At 35.1% G+C, this 16,740-nt stretch overlaps 2 protein-coding genes across 2 annotated transcripts; one reads left to right on the top strand and one right to left on the bottom strand.

Moving 5' to 3' along the window:
- The first annotated feature begins 4,360 nt into the window (after positions 1-4,360).
- Positions 4,361-9,088, top strand: LOC110690678 (protein MAINTENANCE OF MERISTEMS-like). The gene is made up of 8 exons (XM_021867534.1): positions 4,361-4,671; positions 5,475-6,089; positions 6,310-6,459; positions 6,595-6,741; positions 6,960-7,283; positions 7,442-7,645; positions 7,803-8,008; positions 8,700-9,088. The coding sequence occupies exons 1-7, from the start codon at positions 4,543-4,545 to the stop codon at positions 7,980-7,982; spliced, it is 1,749 nt and encodes a 582-aa protein (XP_021723226.1). The 5' UTR covers positions 4,361-4,542; the 3' UTR covers positions 7,983-8,008; positions 8,700-9,088.
- A 129-nt stretch (positions 9,089-9,217) lies between these two features.
- On the bottom strand, positions 9,218-10,021 carry LOC110690816 (non-specific lipid-transfer protein-like). The gene is made up of 2 exons (XM_021867701.1): positions 9,614-10,021; positions 9,218-9,513 (listed from the first exon to the last, which is right to left on the bottom strand). Exons 1-2 carry the CDS (start codon positions 9,982-9,984, stop codon positions 9,504-9,506), a joined length of 381 nt encoding a protein of 126 aa, XP_021723393.1. The 5' UTR covers positions 9,985-10,021; the 3' UTR covers positions 9,218-9,503.
- Positions 10,022-16,740: the final 6,719 nt, after the last annotated feature.

Genomic DNA, 16,740 nt, shown 5'->3' with positions numbered 1-16,740 from the left:
CGCAGATATTTGGTTAAAGTGTTGTATGCAAACTAGTTTTTGGACCCGTTCTATGCACGGGTGCGGTTAATAACTTAATATACTCCGTATTAGTTTTATTTAAAACCCTACAAATCACTTGAATGAATTCAGATCATCATCTTTTGACATTAATTACATTTTATGAATAAGTAGTAATAATTGTTGAAAAATGGCTTTAAATTGTAAAATTAAATCTCTATTTATGTGATCGTTAATCAACAATTTGTATTAAAAAAAAAAAAAACTAAATACCAAACACTTATTATAATTTTACATTTTTACATCAAATATGAAGTTATGAAAATCTTCTTTATCAATATATTTCTCTTATAGTGCGCTTTATATCTTGAAAATAAAACCATATGACATGCAACCAATATCATCGTACGAAATTTCCATAGTATTCTTATACGAAACTCTTCATTTTTTCAAGTCTTCCTTTTTTGTCGCCTCAATATTTTCATTTTCAATCATCGTCTTCATTGTTGTATTTGTATTTGTATTAGATGAGAGGGAAGATAAGGGTCAATGAATTGAATGATGAATGTATATGTGAATAAATTGAAATGAAAGATGGAAAGAGAGGAGGAAAAGGTTTAAGAAATTTAATCAGTTGATTAAAATAAGGAAAATTTGACATTTGCTACCACCTAAAACACCTAGCTTCAAATTTGCTACCGTTTTAATTTTTTTTTTTTTTTTTTTACTTTGCTACCACCCTAAACAGAGTTTGTTAGAAATTACTACCCCATTTCTTATACCGTTACAATTTCCGTCAGTGGGGTCATACCACTGTCTAGCCACCCCACTACCATCCCCACCCCTCAACTGCCACCCCCTTCCCTCCTGTCGGCGGCCGGCGCCCAAAACTACGGCTGGCGTCGGCGACCCCTCCCCCTCCCTTTCCCCCACCCACGAAGCTAACCCCCCTCCCTTTCCCCCACCACGAAGCTAACCCCCCTCCCTTTCCGTCAGTGGGGTCATACCACCGTCTAGCCACCCCACTACCACCCCCACCCCTCAACTGCCACCCCTCCCCCTCCCTCCTGTCGGCGGCCGGCGCCCAAAACTACGGCTGGCGTCGGCGACCCCTCCCTTTCCCCCACCCACGAAGCTAACCCCCCTCCCTTTCTCCCACCACGAAGCCAACCCCCACCTCCCTTTCCCCCACCCACCGAAGACAACCCCCACCGAATTCAACCCCCCTCACTGTTCCATCCACCAAATCAGCCACCAATTCGCAGCCACCAACTCAGCCACCAATTTCGCAAACCCTCAATTCGCACCCACCAATTCGCACCCACCCGCAACACCAACTCCGCCACCAATTTTGCAGCCTCCTCAATTCGCAGCCACCAACTCAGCCACCAATTTCGCAAACCCTCAATTCGCACCCACCCGCAACACCAACTCCGCCACCAATTTTGCAGCCTCCTCAATTCGCAGCCACCTCAATTCGCAACACCCCCAATCAGCCACAAGCGAAACCCTAACACCCGTTTGGGTGGTTTCGGGCTAGTGGTTTCGGGTTAGGGGTGTTGGTTTTTGGGTGTAGGAAGGGTAGGGGTTCGATTCCGGTGGGGTAACGGGGAAGGGGGCTGATTTCGGTGGGGGTTGGCTTCGTGGGTTGTGGGGTTGGATTCATGGGTGAGGAAAAGGGGCTTCGTGGGTGGGGAAAGGGAGGGGGGTGAGGTCGCCGACCGAATCTTTTGGCGCCGGCCGCCGGCAGGGGGGGAGGGGTGGCAGTGGGGTGGCTGTTTTTTTCTATTTATTTTTATTTTTTTAAATAAACTTAACGGAAATCCTAACGGATTTCGTTAAGTGATAGTGATTTATAACAAACTCGAATTCAGGTGGTAGCAACGTAAATTTTTTTTTAAGAAAACGATAGCAAATCTGAAGCGAGACGTTTTAGGTGGTAGCAAATGTCAAATGAAGATTACAAAATAAGTAGAAAGAGTTATTGAGAAATAAATGAGGAGATGAAGAGAATTTCATTGAAAACACGTACAAGACAATGGGTTAAAGAAAATTAATGATTGTAAAGAAAGGTGAAAGAGAAGGATGACATGTGCCAACTTCGATTTATGTTTTTAAATACTACTAAAGTATAAAAGTATTTTCGTATATAGATTTTTTTGAAGCATTTTTCCTATGTAGATAATATGGTTTCAAAATCAAATTGATGCACTAAATACTCCGTACCATTCATTTATCTTGAAATGAATGGTGTAATGAATACTCCATTCGTTTCATAATAATTGCAACACTTTAACTTTTGCACTATATATATGCTTATTTTGATTACTATATATATATATATATATATATATATATATATATATATATATTATGAATACATAATAAATATATATTGCCATGTAAATATTTCTAGATTAGTGTTTATGTACTTATTATATTAAAATACTTCTTATAAATATATAATTATAAATAGGCAAAAGCTAATTGGCGCCCCGGGGGCGCTAGATAAGAGCAATATTTGATGCATTGTCTTTCTCCCATTTATTACTATTGTATTAAATATTTCTTATTGTCCCAAAAAAAAAATTACTCTGAGTACTATGTGAAATGCGAATGCAAACAAAAATTAATTACTGCCATAACTCTCCTTAATTCATGGAAGATAAAAAAGACAATTATTTTACATGTGTATCACTTTTCTTCCAATCGTCAAAAACAGAAACATGAAAAATTGATATTTCATGGGTATCATATGAACCTCCATCAAATACAAATCGTCAAAAACAAAAACAGAAAATAAAAAATGTTTGATTTGAATGAACCTCCATCATATGAAGAAGAAAATCATGATCAATCGAACTTATGGCTTGAGCCATTTGTGGGTCAAACTTTTCTTAGTAAAGAAGAAGCATGGGTATTCTACCAAAATTATGCACGCCTCCATGGTTTTAGCATTCGAAAAGATTGAACCAAAAAACAAGATGGTAAAATCATCAGGCGTGACTTATAACCATATTTTTTTTGGAGTAAGTGTCAGATAATGTAAACTCCTTGATCAGAGTGATTTTCATTGATCAATATTTATAGGGTTACAATGAGAATTCACTCATGGAGTAGGTTGGCAAAAATTGGTACTGCCAGTAGTGGGAGGCGGTAGTGTATGCGATTGCCACCAATGATGGAGGCGGCTTTTGCGGTTGCTACTATCGGTGGGAGGCGCAAGACTATATAAAGATTCTAAAAAAAAAACTTTGAGAAAAGAAAAAAAAAATTATATGTGTGTGTGTGTTTGCGGAAGCATAAAAAATCTGTGTATATCATGTTAATTATTGTATATCAAGGTGAGAATTTTTGTATATGATCCCAAGATCTCACCTAAGCTGTGATACCATGTTAAAGGACCAACTCAACCAAAAGCTTAAGCTGATGGTTGAGGCCCAGGAATATGTTTTATACTCTATCACTCCCCCTCACATGAAAGCTGATGGTTGAATGTGGATGCAACACAGGCCCACTCATACCTGGTGCGAATTAATTCCACTTTGAAGGAGGGGCGGATGAGATTCGAACCCGTGACCTTTGTGTCACGCTGGCTCCGATACCATGTTAGATAATGTAAACTCCTTGATTTCCATTGATCAATATTTATAGGGTTACAATGAGAAACCTAATCATATTAGGTAACATAAGATATGTATAGATATCAAAGATAATCTAATACAAAATATATCCTAAACCTAAGATGAGAATATTCTATGGATATTCTTTATCAGTAAGAATCAATATAATGGAAAAAATAACTACATTTTACAGTAGATATGAAGCGTTTCTTCACAACAACAAAAAAATGATATGAAAGAAAAAAAAAAGTAAACTCTTAACTACAGTACGGAGTATAATACTACTCTTGTATCGTTGTATTACTCATGGGAAATATATGAGAGCATGGAGAATTGAATATCTTAAATGAAAAATAGCATTAAATGTTAATCTATTGAAAATTGATTCTGCTACATTATTTTATGGACATATAATCACATTAAATGAGTAATAATTAATAAATTGATAAGTTATATATAAATATTTATACATTAACTAACGTTTCGGGGCGTCCGTTAACGGGATCGTTATAAATATTACTATGTAATAGTCAAAATTATGCATTGACAATTGACATCATAACATGTATTTCAATCAAAGTATTGCTTGTTGATATATTGTTCAATGAATCATTATTAAGAATCTTAACACAATGATAACCACTTATTTAAGACATTAAATTCAAAATAATTCTCCCAAGTAAATTATGCATTTCCCGCTTTAACCATTTATTTATTTTATTTCCCCAATAATAATTTATTTTTTAAAATTTATTTTTTAAAAACGTTTGACGCCTCTTTACCTTCACTCACATACTCACACTCAAAGCTTCCCTCGCAAGCTTAACTCTTCTTCTTCCTCTCCCTCATTCTCTCTCCTCTTTCATCTTCACAACATTTTCTCTCTCCTCCATTTTCAGAACAATTCATCTTCGCAATCATGAGACGCAGCACAAGGAGATCAACAATGGCGGTTTCTATTCACAGTTCTCTCGATTTTGACTCTAACAGAATAAGTACCAGAAGATCTTCCTCCATTCTTCCTCAATCCGACGAAACCCGTAATCCGGTACATCAATTCTTCCTTTTTTTATAATTCTGAATATGTTATTAATTTACTCTTGCATTGCAATTCAGTAATGTAATTTGTTTTGTTGTTTCGGGTGTATCCTGTTTAGAAATTGGTTTATGTACTTTGAATTCGGATAAAGGGTAATGATGTAGACGGGATTTGAACACGGGCCCAAAGCGGCCTATGAACTTTCACCTGAGTAGTAGTTTGTCTTGAATGTTACTTAATTTTTTTTTTAAAAAAATAATTTGCTGAAATGTAGAGCTCATGTAACAATGTGATGTCAGAATGAGTAAAATCCAAAAGATTTTTTCTTTTTGGTTAAAAAACAAAGTTATTAGGTACTAAGAAAGGTTATTGAAAGGGGAAGGTGTTTAAAAAAATGTGATTTGTTGCCTTTTCCTTAAATTTAAATGGAATATGAGTATGTGAATGATGTTTCGAATTAAAATTACACCCGGGTGTATGATGAAAATCGCGTAATGTGTGAAGGGTGAGTCTGTTCTCTGTTCAATGGTTTGAAGATCAAAGGATGTATGACAAAGAAAAAAAATAAAAAGGTTTTATTCTTAAGGATTTGTGGGTTTTGTTAAGAAAAAGGAAGAACTCCTAGAAGCTTGGAACAAATAATTTGAGTGTACGGCTTTGTTAAACTAGTCTTAGTTATATTATAGGAGGAAATGTGTAGTTTTAAGTATTGAGATAGATTGAGAACTAGAGATTTTTGATGTGTTGAATTTTTTTTTTTTTTTTTTGTATGTTTTTAACAAGATGAAGCCCCTTCTTATTATTGTTGGCAGGCTGGGAACTTTACCACCAAATTTTCGATGTCCTCATTTGTAAAGAAAGTGGAACAGTTAACACATGATCAGAGAACTGCTATTGAAAAAGTTGGGTTTGGGAATTTGCTACGCGTTCCTCATCATACCCTCCGAAAAAATCTGTTAGTTGAATGGATGGAGCGTTGGGACAGTGAGAAAAGGGCATTTGTACTTCATGATAAGGAGCTTACCATTACTGATATGGATGCTGCATTGATCTTGGGGTTGCGTACTGTTGGTAATCCTGTAAGTTTGAGTGAAGAAGATCCATTATCTGAAATGGAAAGGGAGTATGGAGCTACCATAATTAATCGAAAAATCAGTATGTCTGCAATTGAGGGAAGGTTACAATCCCTTGGTGATGATGCCAGTGAAGATTTTGTAAGGAATTTCTTGCTATTTATGTTTGGGATGATTCTTTTCCCAAGTTCAAATGCTAAACTAGACTCGCGCTATCTGTCCTTTCTTAAAGACCTTGAGGGAGTGTCCAAGTATGCTTGGGGTAGGGCTGTTGTTGAGGACCTATTCAACTGGTTATCTAGAAGGAAAGAGGAACAAATAAAAAGTATTGAAGGTTGCCTTATTCTTCTCCAAGTAAGTTTTTGTCATCTTTATGCTGGATAGCCGGCTTGAATTCATATGCTTTTAGTGATGTTACCGTTAACCTTTAATAATACACATTATCATATGCTTTACAAACTACTGGAATTGTCCATGTTTCAAGTATCTGACTTGCAGTTGCATTTTACATGTCAAACACATAGACTTTCTGGTTCTAATGAGGATTTGATCTTCAACTTTCTCATGTAAGCAGATTTGGTCCTACGAACATATAGACATTGGGCGTCCAATTCTGATTAGTTGCTCGGTGGACTTCCCTCGAGCTTGCCGTTGGGAAAGTAGTAGGTGTAACAGCCCAAGGCATTGGTTCACTTCCAAGTTCAATGAGGTTGAAGAGAATCAGGTGAGGAAATTCTATTGGCTTTATGCCATTGCTAGTTGTTATATATCTACTATTTAGAAGTTTCAATCTTCCATGAACTAGTATTTTACTTCCAACGGCACATTGGTGTTAAGACTGTTAACATTGTACCTTCAGGTAATATTGAAGCTGCAACCAACAGCAACTGAGATGAATAATGATTACATACGAGAGCTACTTACTGAAGAAGCTGCGGGAGGAGAAAAGATTCTCTCAACTAGGACAAACATCACAACATCTAAGACAAAAGAAGTCCCATCAAAGGTTAGACATGATGAAACTAGCCTGCAACTTAGAGTGGAATTTGATTGGCATGCAAAGACACATTTTTCAGGGATATCATCTGCTTATGTGTATGAATAAAGAAAACATACTACTATGTATAATGTTACTGATCAATACTGGCAGGGTGGGATTAAACTTATTTCAATTTATGATACATTTTGGGCTGAAATTTGATTCTTTTGTCAATTTACCTGCAGTGTTTAAGCCAGAAGACTTTGTTAAATGAGAAACCAGAGGGAGGGGTTGCAAGAGGCAAGCATGATCAACGAGCTGATTTTCCAGAGTGTTCTGGAATATCAGAAATAACATCAGAAGAATGCGAGAGAGAAGAGGTTCTGTCAACTAGAACAAGAGCCACAACATCTGCGCCTATTGGGCTCCCACCTAAGCATGATCAGCGAGCTGATATTCCAGAGAATTCTGGAATATCAGGAATATCATCAGAAGGATTTGAGAGAGAAGAGGTTATGTCAACTAGAACAAGAGCCACAACATCTTCGGCAGTTGGTCTCCCACCTAAGGTTGTTAAGCATGCACAAATATCCATGTGCATGATTATGAGAATTGTAGAGAAAATCTGAATTTTAGCAGCTGGTGGACAATTGTGATGTTAGGTTTTTAGCTCTACTGAAATGACTTTTGTTGCTAAATTGTAATCTTTTATTTGTTTGCTAAACAGAGTTTAAGCCGACATGCTATATTGGATAAGAAGCCTGACGAAGGTACAGAAAGAAGCAAGCATGATAATCAAGACTTACCACAGGATTCTAGGCAGTCAATGGATGTGTCAGTGATGACTGAAGATTATGCGGAATGTTCCTCATCGTATGGTTTGCAAGAGGACCAGAGTGCAGAGACATCCCTTAATGTTAATGTCATTACTGTTAAGTTGTCGATTTATATATTGGTACTATGATCTTATTTGTCATCTTTTGAAGGAGTAGGTTATAGATTGGAAATATGATTTTAACAAAGTAAATTTAAAGCAAATTAATGTGGTACTTTTCAAACTTCTGACTGATAATTTCAATAATATACAGGAAGAGTATGTTTTGGAGAATGAGAAACTCAAGAGAGAAAATGCTGTTATGAGGAAGATATTAGAAGACCTAAGAAAGGAAAATGCTGAGCTAAAAGAAGATAACCAACGCTTGAGGGCTCCTCCTGCACTTGCTGATAATATAGAAAGGCTTATTGATGAATACTTTGATGGAGTTTAGGCTGCTTCGGAAGTTGTTTGTTTTCGGTAAGATCATGAAGTCATGCACTAATAATATCCTTGTGTGTCTAATGTTGAGTCCCAGGCTTGCTTCTTCTTTTTTTTTTTTTAAATGCCATCGCCAGCTATTCTTCCTCAGTTAGTTAATAGTAGTTCATTATGCTGTGAATCAGATAGATTAGGCACTGAATCAAATTAAAGCACACAATTAAGGCAACTGATAGTAGTATTGATCAAATCAGGATAATCCAATCAACACAATTCCCTACTCCAAGAGGTAGGAAGTCTCCCAAAGAATCCTCAAGTCTCTCCCAAAGTATTTCCTCACTATCTTTCTGAATACCTTATTACAGACTAAACCACTTCTAATAGTGCATTAGTGCTACTACCGATTCTTCTAGCAAAAAGCATAACTAATTATGCAATCTCCTCCCCTCACACACAACAAACTCCTGAAATCTTCTCCATTTATCATAAGCAACTTCCTTATTTTCCTTCTCCTTGCATATGTGAATACAACAAGAGGGTTTAGGTTATTCTCAGCATATTATAATACGATTATGAATAAACAAATATTTATGGGCACAAGATAAGATGTGCATTGATATATGAACTGCTATGGAGTTAAATGGTAAAGTTATAGTGTAGTCAGTTTTTTGTCATCTGCTTAGCAATGTGAACCATTTCCCCTCATTGTCTTATTAATGTGTTTTGGCAGATGAATTCAATTCCTATGCCATAGAAGCAGCATCAGCTGATTGTTTATCATTGGATAAACGTGCATACATTCAACATCTGATTTCTGCTCTCTGGTATAAGTAATTATGTGTACTGGTATGATTGCATTATATACTGACTATAGTCCCATGCTGTAAGTACTAGTTTATAGAGTGTGATCCAATTTTCGAGTTAAACAATTAGAGACTGTTGTAGTCCTTATAGGAATATTCCTTTATCTTCACATCTATAGGAAAATAAACTCGATGTATGAAAGTCTAGAAAAACTCTGTTACACAGCCTTGTCTGTATAAGCTGCAGTTGCAGTAGCATTGCTAGTGTATATAATTTGAAGAAAATTTTCTAATATTCATGTGTGTATTTATATTTGTGTCACCATTTGGAGTCTTTATGGACAATAATTGGGGCCAATTTTGAGATTGTATTTACACTCTTTGCCTCTTTGTTAGTTGAAGAGGACTATGATATGCTTATTTGGTCTTGATAACATGATGCGTAGTTTAGAGTTGAAGAAATCCGTTTTTTAAGGCTAAAATCTCATTACATTATTTGTAAAGTGGAACAATTACATCAGCCAGGGATTTAGAAGGTTTATTTGTGTGAAGTTGTCAATTTATCATTTTGATTCCATCAAACTGCAATTTATTGTTAGAATAAGTTTTCTAGGACATCAAACTCCAGTACAGAGAAATATAAACTTCACTACAATGAAACAAGGAGACTCTTAGGTAGAGTCTCATCCACGAACTTTATTAGTGAAACTTTTTCCATCTTCCCTGTAGCTCTAACCCGTTCTGCATTAACATAAGAGAACAAAATAAATTAGATGTCTTGTACAGCTAATCAAGCAAAGAATTTTAAGAAATCTTCGAGTTTAAGAGACATGAAACATACACTTTGGTGCAGTCAGTGTTGGGGCTGAAGGTGTAAGACATGGTAACCCCACACTGTGCAGGAAGCTTAGCTGCAAGGTCATTGTTGAGTCCTTTGATGCTAGCTGCAGTTGATTTCATACACTCACAGAGGGCCCTATGCTCACCTGTTTGTTCGGCTGTGGCCTTGAGTGACCTTACCCCAGCGCAGCAGCTTTCTGATGGAGTTGCCTGGGTAGGACCACTGCCCTTCAGGTATGGCATGCAGGGTGACAGAGTGTCACTAACTCCACTGCATGATAAAGCTGCCTCTATTGCACGGGAGGTGGCTCCCAATACCATACAGATGGCCACAATGACGCGGGCTAGTTTGAGAAGTGAGATAGCTGCCATTTTTTCTGGTTAGTGTACAAAATTTTGCTGTTGGAACTGGTTTAAAAAATTGCTGCTAGAAATGTATGTGTATATATACATCAGCATGATAATATAAAATTGGCTTAGTTTGATGTGGTTGGGGACTTGAGGGTTGATCAAATTTAATGCTGAGAAGTATGTTTTGTGTGTGTATATCCATATTGGTGTCCTTGTCTGTCGAATAAAACTTTCTGGATGAACTTGAATATAGGAAACTTGTAGTCAACATCTTGAAGTCGGCATTCTTAGCTGATTTCTACGGAAAAATACTGAGAAGATACATCAAAAAAATTTGAAATGCAAGCTTGGTGTCAAAATCCCCTAGCTTTAATGGAAATATTACAAAATTTCTAATATTGATGTTGTCACCATGTCTATTTGTTTGCCAATTTTGGATGTAACCTCTTATTTCAATTAAGTAGAAATTTGTAAAAGTAAAAATTGTAGATTTATGATTCCAAGTGTTGAAACTTGAAACATTGACAGAGCTATAAAGATAAATACAAGCATATACTCCCTGTGTTTTTTCTAGTTTACTCACTTCATACTTTTTCGTTATTAGCATTGTAATACGTGTGATTTTATAAAATTCGTCTTGATTTTTACTTTCATTACATTTTTTGTTCTAATAGTTTTATGTTAAGTGTAAAAATGAGAATTATGTAAACTAAAAACCAAAAGGAAAAAAAAAAAAAAATCTTGAAAAGGAAAAGAGGAGTATCTTGTAATTAAGATTGTAAACCCTGATGAGTAAAGGAAATTCAACATTCGTAGTACATATCAAAGCTTTATATTTTGTCTGAGGGTCTTGGCCATTTTTTGGGGGTCAATGAGTCGATAAAGAGTTAGAAGATTATAGCCATTCTTAACGAGTATACCAAAGCACAGGTAATTGCAGGCAGTTGTGATGCATGATAAAAAAAACCTTTATGGTGCAGAGGAAGTTCGTTCTTGAATAAAGATTTGGGTCTAGTGGTCTATTCTTGGTAAATCAGAGAGTACTATATCAAGTAGTGTATTGATAATTATTTAAGGAAATGATCATATAATTCAGCCATTATTAGTCATTAATGAGTATACAAGTAGTGTATTGATAAAATGATAATTATTTAAGGAATACGATCATATAATTAAGCCATTATTATATAGAGAGATGGAAATGAGATGGCGCATGGTTTTGTGTTACTCCGTAATGTTTTGCAAGGAAGGCCGAAGCTCTAATTTGAGTAAATAATTTACCTGCCATGATGGTATATCTCGGATGTAGGTAACACTCGTACACCTCATAGAAATAGTTTTAAATCACATTGTTGGAGTGAACTAGTGAAGAGGTTCATGCAGATGTTAATTGTATGGTTGCACCTTGCACCGTTTCAACTGGTGCATCATAATATGTATCGGAGGCTGCAGATCTGCAGTGTATCTGAGACTGGAGGAAAGTTTCTGTGAGGGCTTAAGGGGTATATGCTGTGAACTTTGAAGGGTAACTGTCATAATAACAATGTGATCATGGTTCTCTGATGTCTTTATTTTGACATTATTGTTCTTAGGCATACTAGTCTGCAGCCAAGTTTTGCAGCCTCTACAGCAGTGCATCAATATAATCTCCGAATTTGATGTGCAACAGAAGTTAAAATTGCGATACAGTCTTTGTCCATCCCACAAGCTTATTGAACCCCATCTTAGGAGCTAAGTCAAGTCCCCTTAATTGTACTATTAACAGGTATTAGATTGAATTTCCCATATTAAACTTAAAATTGAATTATTATCTTTAAAATATAAAATGCTTCATATATCATATAGTGATACATATAAGCAAAACTTGATAAAAATAACGTCTCATGTAGATAAGATCAGAAGGATTTCACAACATTACAGCTTATTGAAAATACATATAAGCAAGACATGCATCATTCATACATGAATGCATATCTAGAGCTACAAAACTAGAGTAACACTATGATGAGACATCGATCGAAGATCTCGAAAAGATGTAACTACATATGATCTGAAGACTGCTTTATTTTTCATTTCCCTGCTTAATTCATTCCTGGTTATTCTTCCACAAGGCTTCACTGTATGCTGCAAAACACGAAAACAAATGCATATTCATTAAATTACTCACTTTCTTCAGTTCTAAAATCATAAAGACGTACTGAATTATGATTATTGATTACTCCATTCGTTAGGAAATATTAATATGCCTTTGATCCGGGGTCAATTTTAAGAAATTGATTGATAACTTAATTGAATATCAATCTATAGTAGAGTATGTTTAAAATCTCGTTGTATATACTACCTCCGTTACATATTATTTGCAACGATTAGATATTTTTTCTCTCTACTTTATGTCAAATCGTTGCAAATAATATGTAACAGAGGTAGTTAAAAAATGTCCATCCTATGACACAACTACACAAGTAATATCTACTTCGTATTACCTAGTAGAGTGTTTATTTATTTTGTTGATGATCTTATATAGTGATATGTGCAAGTTAATTAATATTTGAAATTCGTGTCAAAAAAAATTTCATATTTGAAATTGAACTAGTATTTTGAAATCGTTATGATTTTAAACATAGCTTATTTTACTTGTTAAATTTATTTATAGATAAAAACAAGTTGGGAGTAAAATTAAATTGCAAAAAAAATAAAAATAAAATTGTAATACGAAGTATATTACCTGTTGCAGTTGATTTTAGGGTTAAAGGAGTAGCTGACGGGAACCCTACACAGAGAAGCAAGTCTAGAAGCAAGGTTATAGTTTAGACCTTTAGTCTTAGATGCTGTAGATTTCATACAATTACAAGCCATCCTACGGTCAGCCGTGGTTTGAGCCGCGGCCTTAAGACCTGCAATTCCGGCACAACACTTAGGTGACGGTACACCCCCAGCCGTGCCCCTCAAGAACGTCATGCATTGTCCTAGGTACTTGGTCACAGCACCACATGTTGTCAAGGCCGCCTCGACTCTATTCGGCATGACAAGGGCTTGCACCACCATGCTAACCATCACGAAACATACCAACTTCTTTAGCATTACACTAGCCATTTTCACAACTCTTTTTTTTTTTTTTTTTTTTTTTTTTTTTTTTTTTTTTTTTCTTGTTGATTGATTTGTATTTTTTTTTTTTTCTATGAAGTTGTGTAGTATGAGTGTAACTACGTGCATGGTTTTATAGAGTTGATCTAGGTAGTTGGACGTTGTTAAACTATAATTTAATGCTAAGGGATTATTTTTGCTAAATTTTGGGCATTTACGTGTCAATTTTTGCAGATTTTGTTGTAATTAACGTTGTATACATAACTAATTCTGAATCTATTGCTAACGTATTATGAATGGAAGTTTTGTTTGGATGTTGATAAATTCGGGAGTTGTGAGTTTGTGACCACTGATCTTAGGAGACGTATAGGTCATGTATGGACCGCCATGTTAATATCTACGTCCGAGTAGTCAATAAGAGCGTATGCCAAAGTATTGATTCATATCCTTTTATTTTTTTGGTTTTTTTTTTTTACTTAATCCGATTACCTTTTAAGTGTTTCACTATAGAAATACATAGTTTTAGGCAACTTAATCGATTTGAATATGAAATTTTAAAACTTTATAAGAAAAATAGTGGAGTTAATATGTTATTGAAAATTCAGGGATGTGAGAGGGAAAGAAATAAAAGTAGTTTTGAGTATGAGTGAACATCATGTGAAGTGAGAGAATTAATTAATATTTAAATGAAATTGTTTTCTAATAGAAAGTGTGACATTATCCGTTCAAAAAAAAAGAAAGAAAGTGTGACATTAAAAAAAGGCCGCAAAAGAAAAGTATACACAAATTCATGATTAAGGCCGAAAAAGAGTATTTTATTCTAAGACGGATAAAAGTTACCCTAAAAGTACATGTTTTTAAGTTATCTTTAATTTGTATACTTCGTATTACATATTAGAATACAATCTAATTCATTATAAATTAAAAGTTACTCTTTTAGAACTAAAGTTACCGTAAAAATTGTTAAAATAACCTTTAAATGGACCGACTTGCAATAAAATTAAAGTAAGTCCGCGTAATATTAGGCCCCGTTTTCTTCACCTTATTTTTGCTGAAATGAAATTATTTTTACTGAAACAAAATTATATTTGCTGAATTTAAATTATCTTTACTGAACTTAAATTAATTTTACTAAACTGAAATTATTTTTACTGAACTAAAATCATTTTTACTTAATATTATTTTTTGTAAGGTGAAGAGAACAGGGTTTTATCGGAAACACTATAAAAAAAATGAAAGGAGTATGAATCAAACTACGTACATTGGTAGTTTTTTTGGCACCGTGGCGCTCTCTCTTCAGTCCTCCATTGAAGCGTACTGCCGTACAGCCACTGAAGCGCCTTCTGAGCTTTCTCTATCCCATTGAACCAGATTCTGAGGTATGTTGTTTTTTTACAATCTAGGGTTTAGTTTCATACCATTATTTCTAATCTAATTATTAGTATAGTCAATTCAGGGTTTGGGTTTTTAAAAAAAATATTAGGGCTCATATTAGGAGGATTCTTGAACTATCGTTCATTATACTAAAGCTATATGAAATATTAATATATAACGTGCAAATTTGTCGCTGCAATTTTGATGTGTGCAATAATTAAGTTGATATTTTTAAGCTAGAACAATTTAATGTGATTTTTTTATATTAATTTGATAATTATTGGTTCAAATTTGGTTGTTTATGAGTTGCATTTTTCGACCCTAATTGAGCCTACTGCCTACCAGCTTAGGGCGAGGAAGATTTTTAAGGCTTTTTATTCGAGGCTCATTTAGCTTCAAGCTCGAGTCGAGCTTGCCTAAACCCTAAGCCTTGATCTCTTAATTGTTTGCGTTTTTTTTTTCTTCTTTTGCTTTGTTGAACGTGATTATGTGATAGTGCATTTAATATTACATAGATAACTAAGGGTCTGTTCTGATACGATTATTTTCAGTTTAGTTCAACTCTAATAATTTCAGTTGAATTCAGCTCCTATTCTAAGGATGTGAGGCATATGTGCAGGTCATATTGGTGCGTAGAGCTTAGAAAAATCGACCAACATGTCGATGTCTAAGGCTAAGGGTTCGAAGATGCGCCAGAATATTAATCATCGCATGCGGGTCACTACGCAAGATGGGCGTCAACTCGTCGGGAAACTCATGGCCTTTGATCGTCACATGAATGTTGTCCTCGGCGATTGTGAGGAGTTTTGGAAGCTGCCTCCGACAAAAGCTAGCAAACCCAATCCTAGCAAAGAGAGAGAAGAACGTCGTACCCTTGGCCTTGTCATCCTTAGAGGTGAAGAGTTGATTTCCATGACTGTTGAAGGTCCTCTCCCTCCTCAAGAGTTAAGTGCCTAGCTAGTGCATGATATATTGATATGTATCTCCTTGAAATCCACTTCTTAGGTTGAGTAACAAAGAGTTAAACCAATATATGTTAGATGTGGCCCAAAATTTCATATGGACCAAGTTTTGAAGAAGCCTAACACAATTCTTCTTGCTTCTATAATATGTCAAATATTCTACAATTATGTTGATTATTCTAGAAAATTGTCAACTTTCTAGAAGTAATATTATCATGCAAGCAAATCTAGAGAATTCTTCATACATTTTGGGGCATCCATTTCCACCGACTTAACCAACTATAAATAGTTAGAGTTTGGCTCATATTGAGACATCCAACCAATATACATTCAACCTCCATTACACAAATTTACCCACTCACAAAATTACTCATCCATTTACACTAGTCTCCCTAGTTAATCTCCTCGTTGTAATTTATTCCACTATTTTCTTTTCTTTTATTTTGAGAGTTTAATTGTAAGAGTTGTATCTCAATACCCTATTATTGGGGTAACTTTGTACTCTCATTTTATTATAGTGGAATTTTCTGGTGCTCGTCATCGTGGGTTTTTTTTACCTCTATTTAGAGATTTTTTCCCACGTTAAAAATCGTGTCTCCTTTTATTGTTTATCTTACATTTTACCTTTAATTTCTCGTTCTATTTTACATTTCCGCTGTGTGCTCATACCCTAACAATATACATTTTGATGCTTTATTTCGTTGTTTTGTTAATAAAACCCAAAACAAAACAACAATTACTATTAATTTTTTGCTCCACTTAGGCATGGGATGAGTTAGCAGGTTTGATCAACGATCGTTTTGATAAAAAAAAACTTTATCCGAAACAAGAATGTGTGAGTTAGTACTAATTTGGCTTGAAATCCACTTACGAATAATTTTTTGAGTAACAATACTCATCATATGGTTTTCTAGATTCTTCCGGAGATTATGAGATCCTAAATTTCCAATTAGAAATTAAACCAAACATAATAACCAGCATTTTAAAGATGTGATTCATTTATTGAAAGCAATTAAAAAGTTTTTCGATGAATTAGTAGTTGGTTTATTTTCTTTTTCTTACCTACTAAAGGAAAGGAAACTAGATGGAAAAAGGAAGGAGGAAGAAAAGGAAAGGAAAATAGATGGAAAAACATTTAATTATAATGTTAAAATAAAATCATACATGTAAAGAGAGGACACATGAATTATTAGGCAAAATAAAACAAGCAATTTTTTTTTTTGGTGTTTAGAGAGCCACAAGGGCGGGTGATGAGAATCGATCCTAAGATCACCTGGGACCGGGAGGGGAGCTCTAACCACTTGAGCTATCCCTCACTCTCATTTGTACATACCTAATGATTAGGTTATTATGTGGT

The sequence above is a fragment of the Chenopodium quinoa genome, unplaced genomic scaffold (genome assembly GCF_001683475.1).
Source record: "Chenopodium quinoa cultivar QQ74 unplaced genomic scaffold, ASM168347v1, whole genome shotgun sequence".
NCBI classification, from domain to species: domain Eukaryota; kingdom Viridiplantae; phylum Streptophyta; class Magnoliopsida; order Caryophyllales; family Amaranthaceae; genus Chenopodium; species Chenopodium quinoa.
Note: the sequence above shows the minus strand (reverse complement) of the source record. Positions and strands in the feature narration are given on the sequence as shown.

Excerpts from the sequence above, each read along its gene's own strand:
- LOC110690678 (XM_021867534.1), top strand. The coding sequence starts at position 4,543 with ATGAGACGCAGCACAAGGAGATCAACAATGGCGGTTTCTATTCACAGT. Across the intron at positions 6,090-6,309 it reads GTTGCCTTATTCTTCTCCAA|ATTTGGTCCTACGAACATAT; the intron begins GTAAGTTTTTGT and ends TCATGTAAGCAG. Across the intron at positions 6,460-6,594 it reads ATGAGGTTGAAGAGAATCAG|GTAATATTGAAGCTGCAACC; the intron begins GTGAGGAAATTC and ends TTGTACCTTCAG.
- LOC110690816 (XM_021867701.1), bottom strand. The coding sequence starts at position 9,984 with ATGGCAGCTATCTCACTTCTCAAACTAGCCCGCGTCATTGTGGCCATC.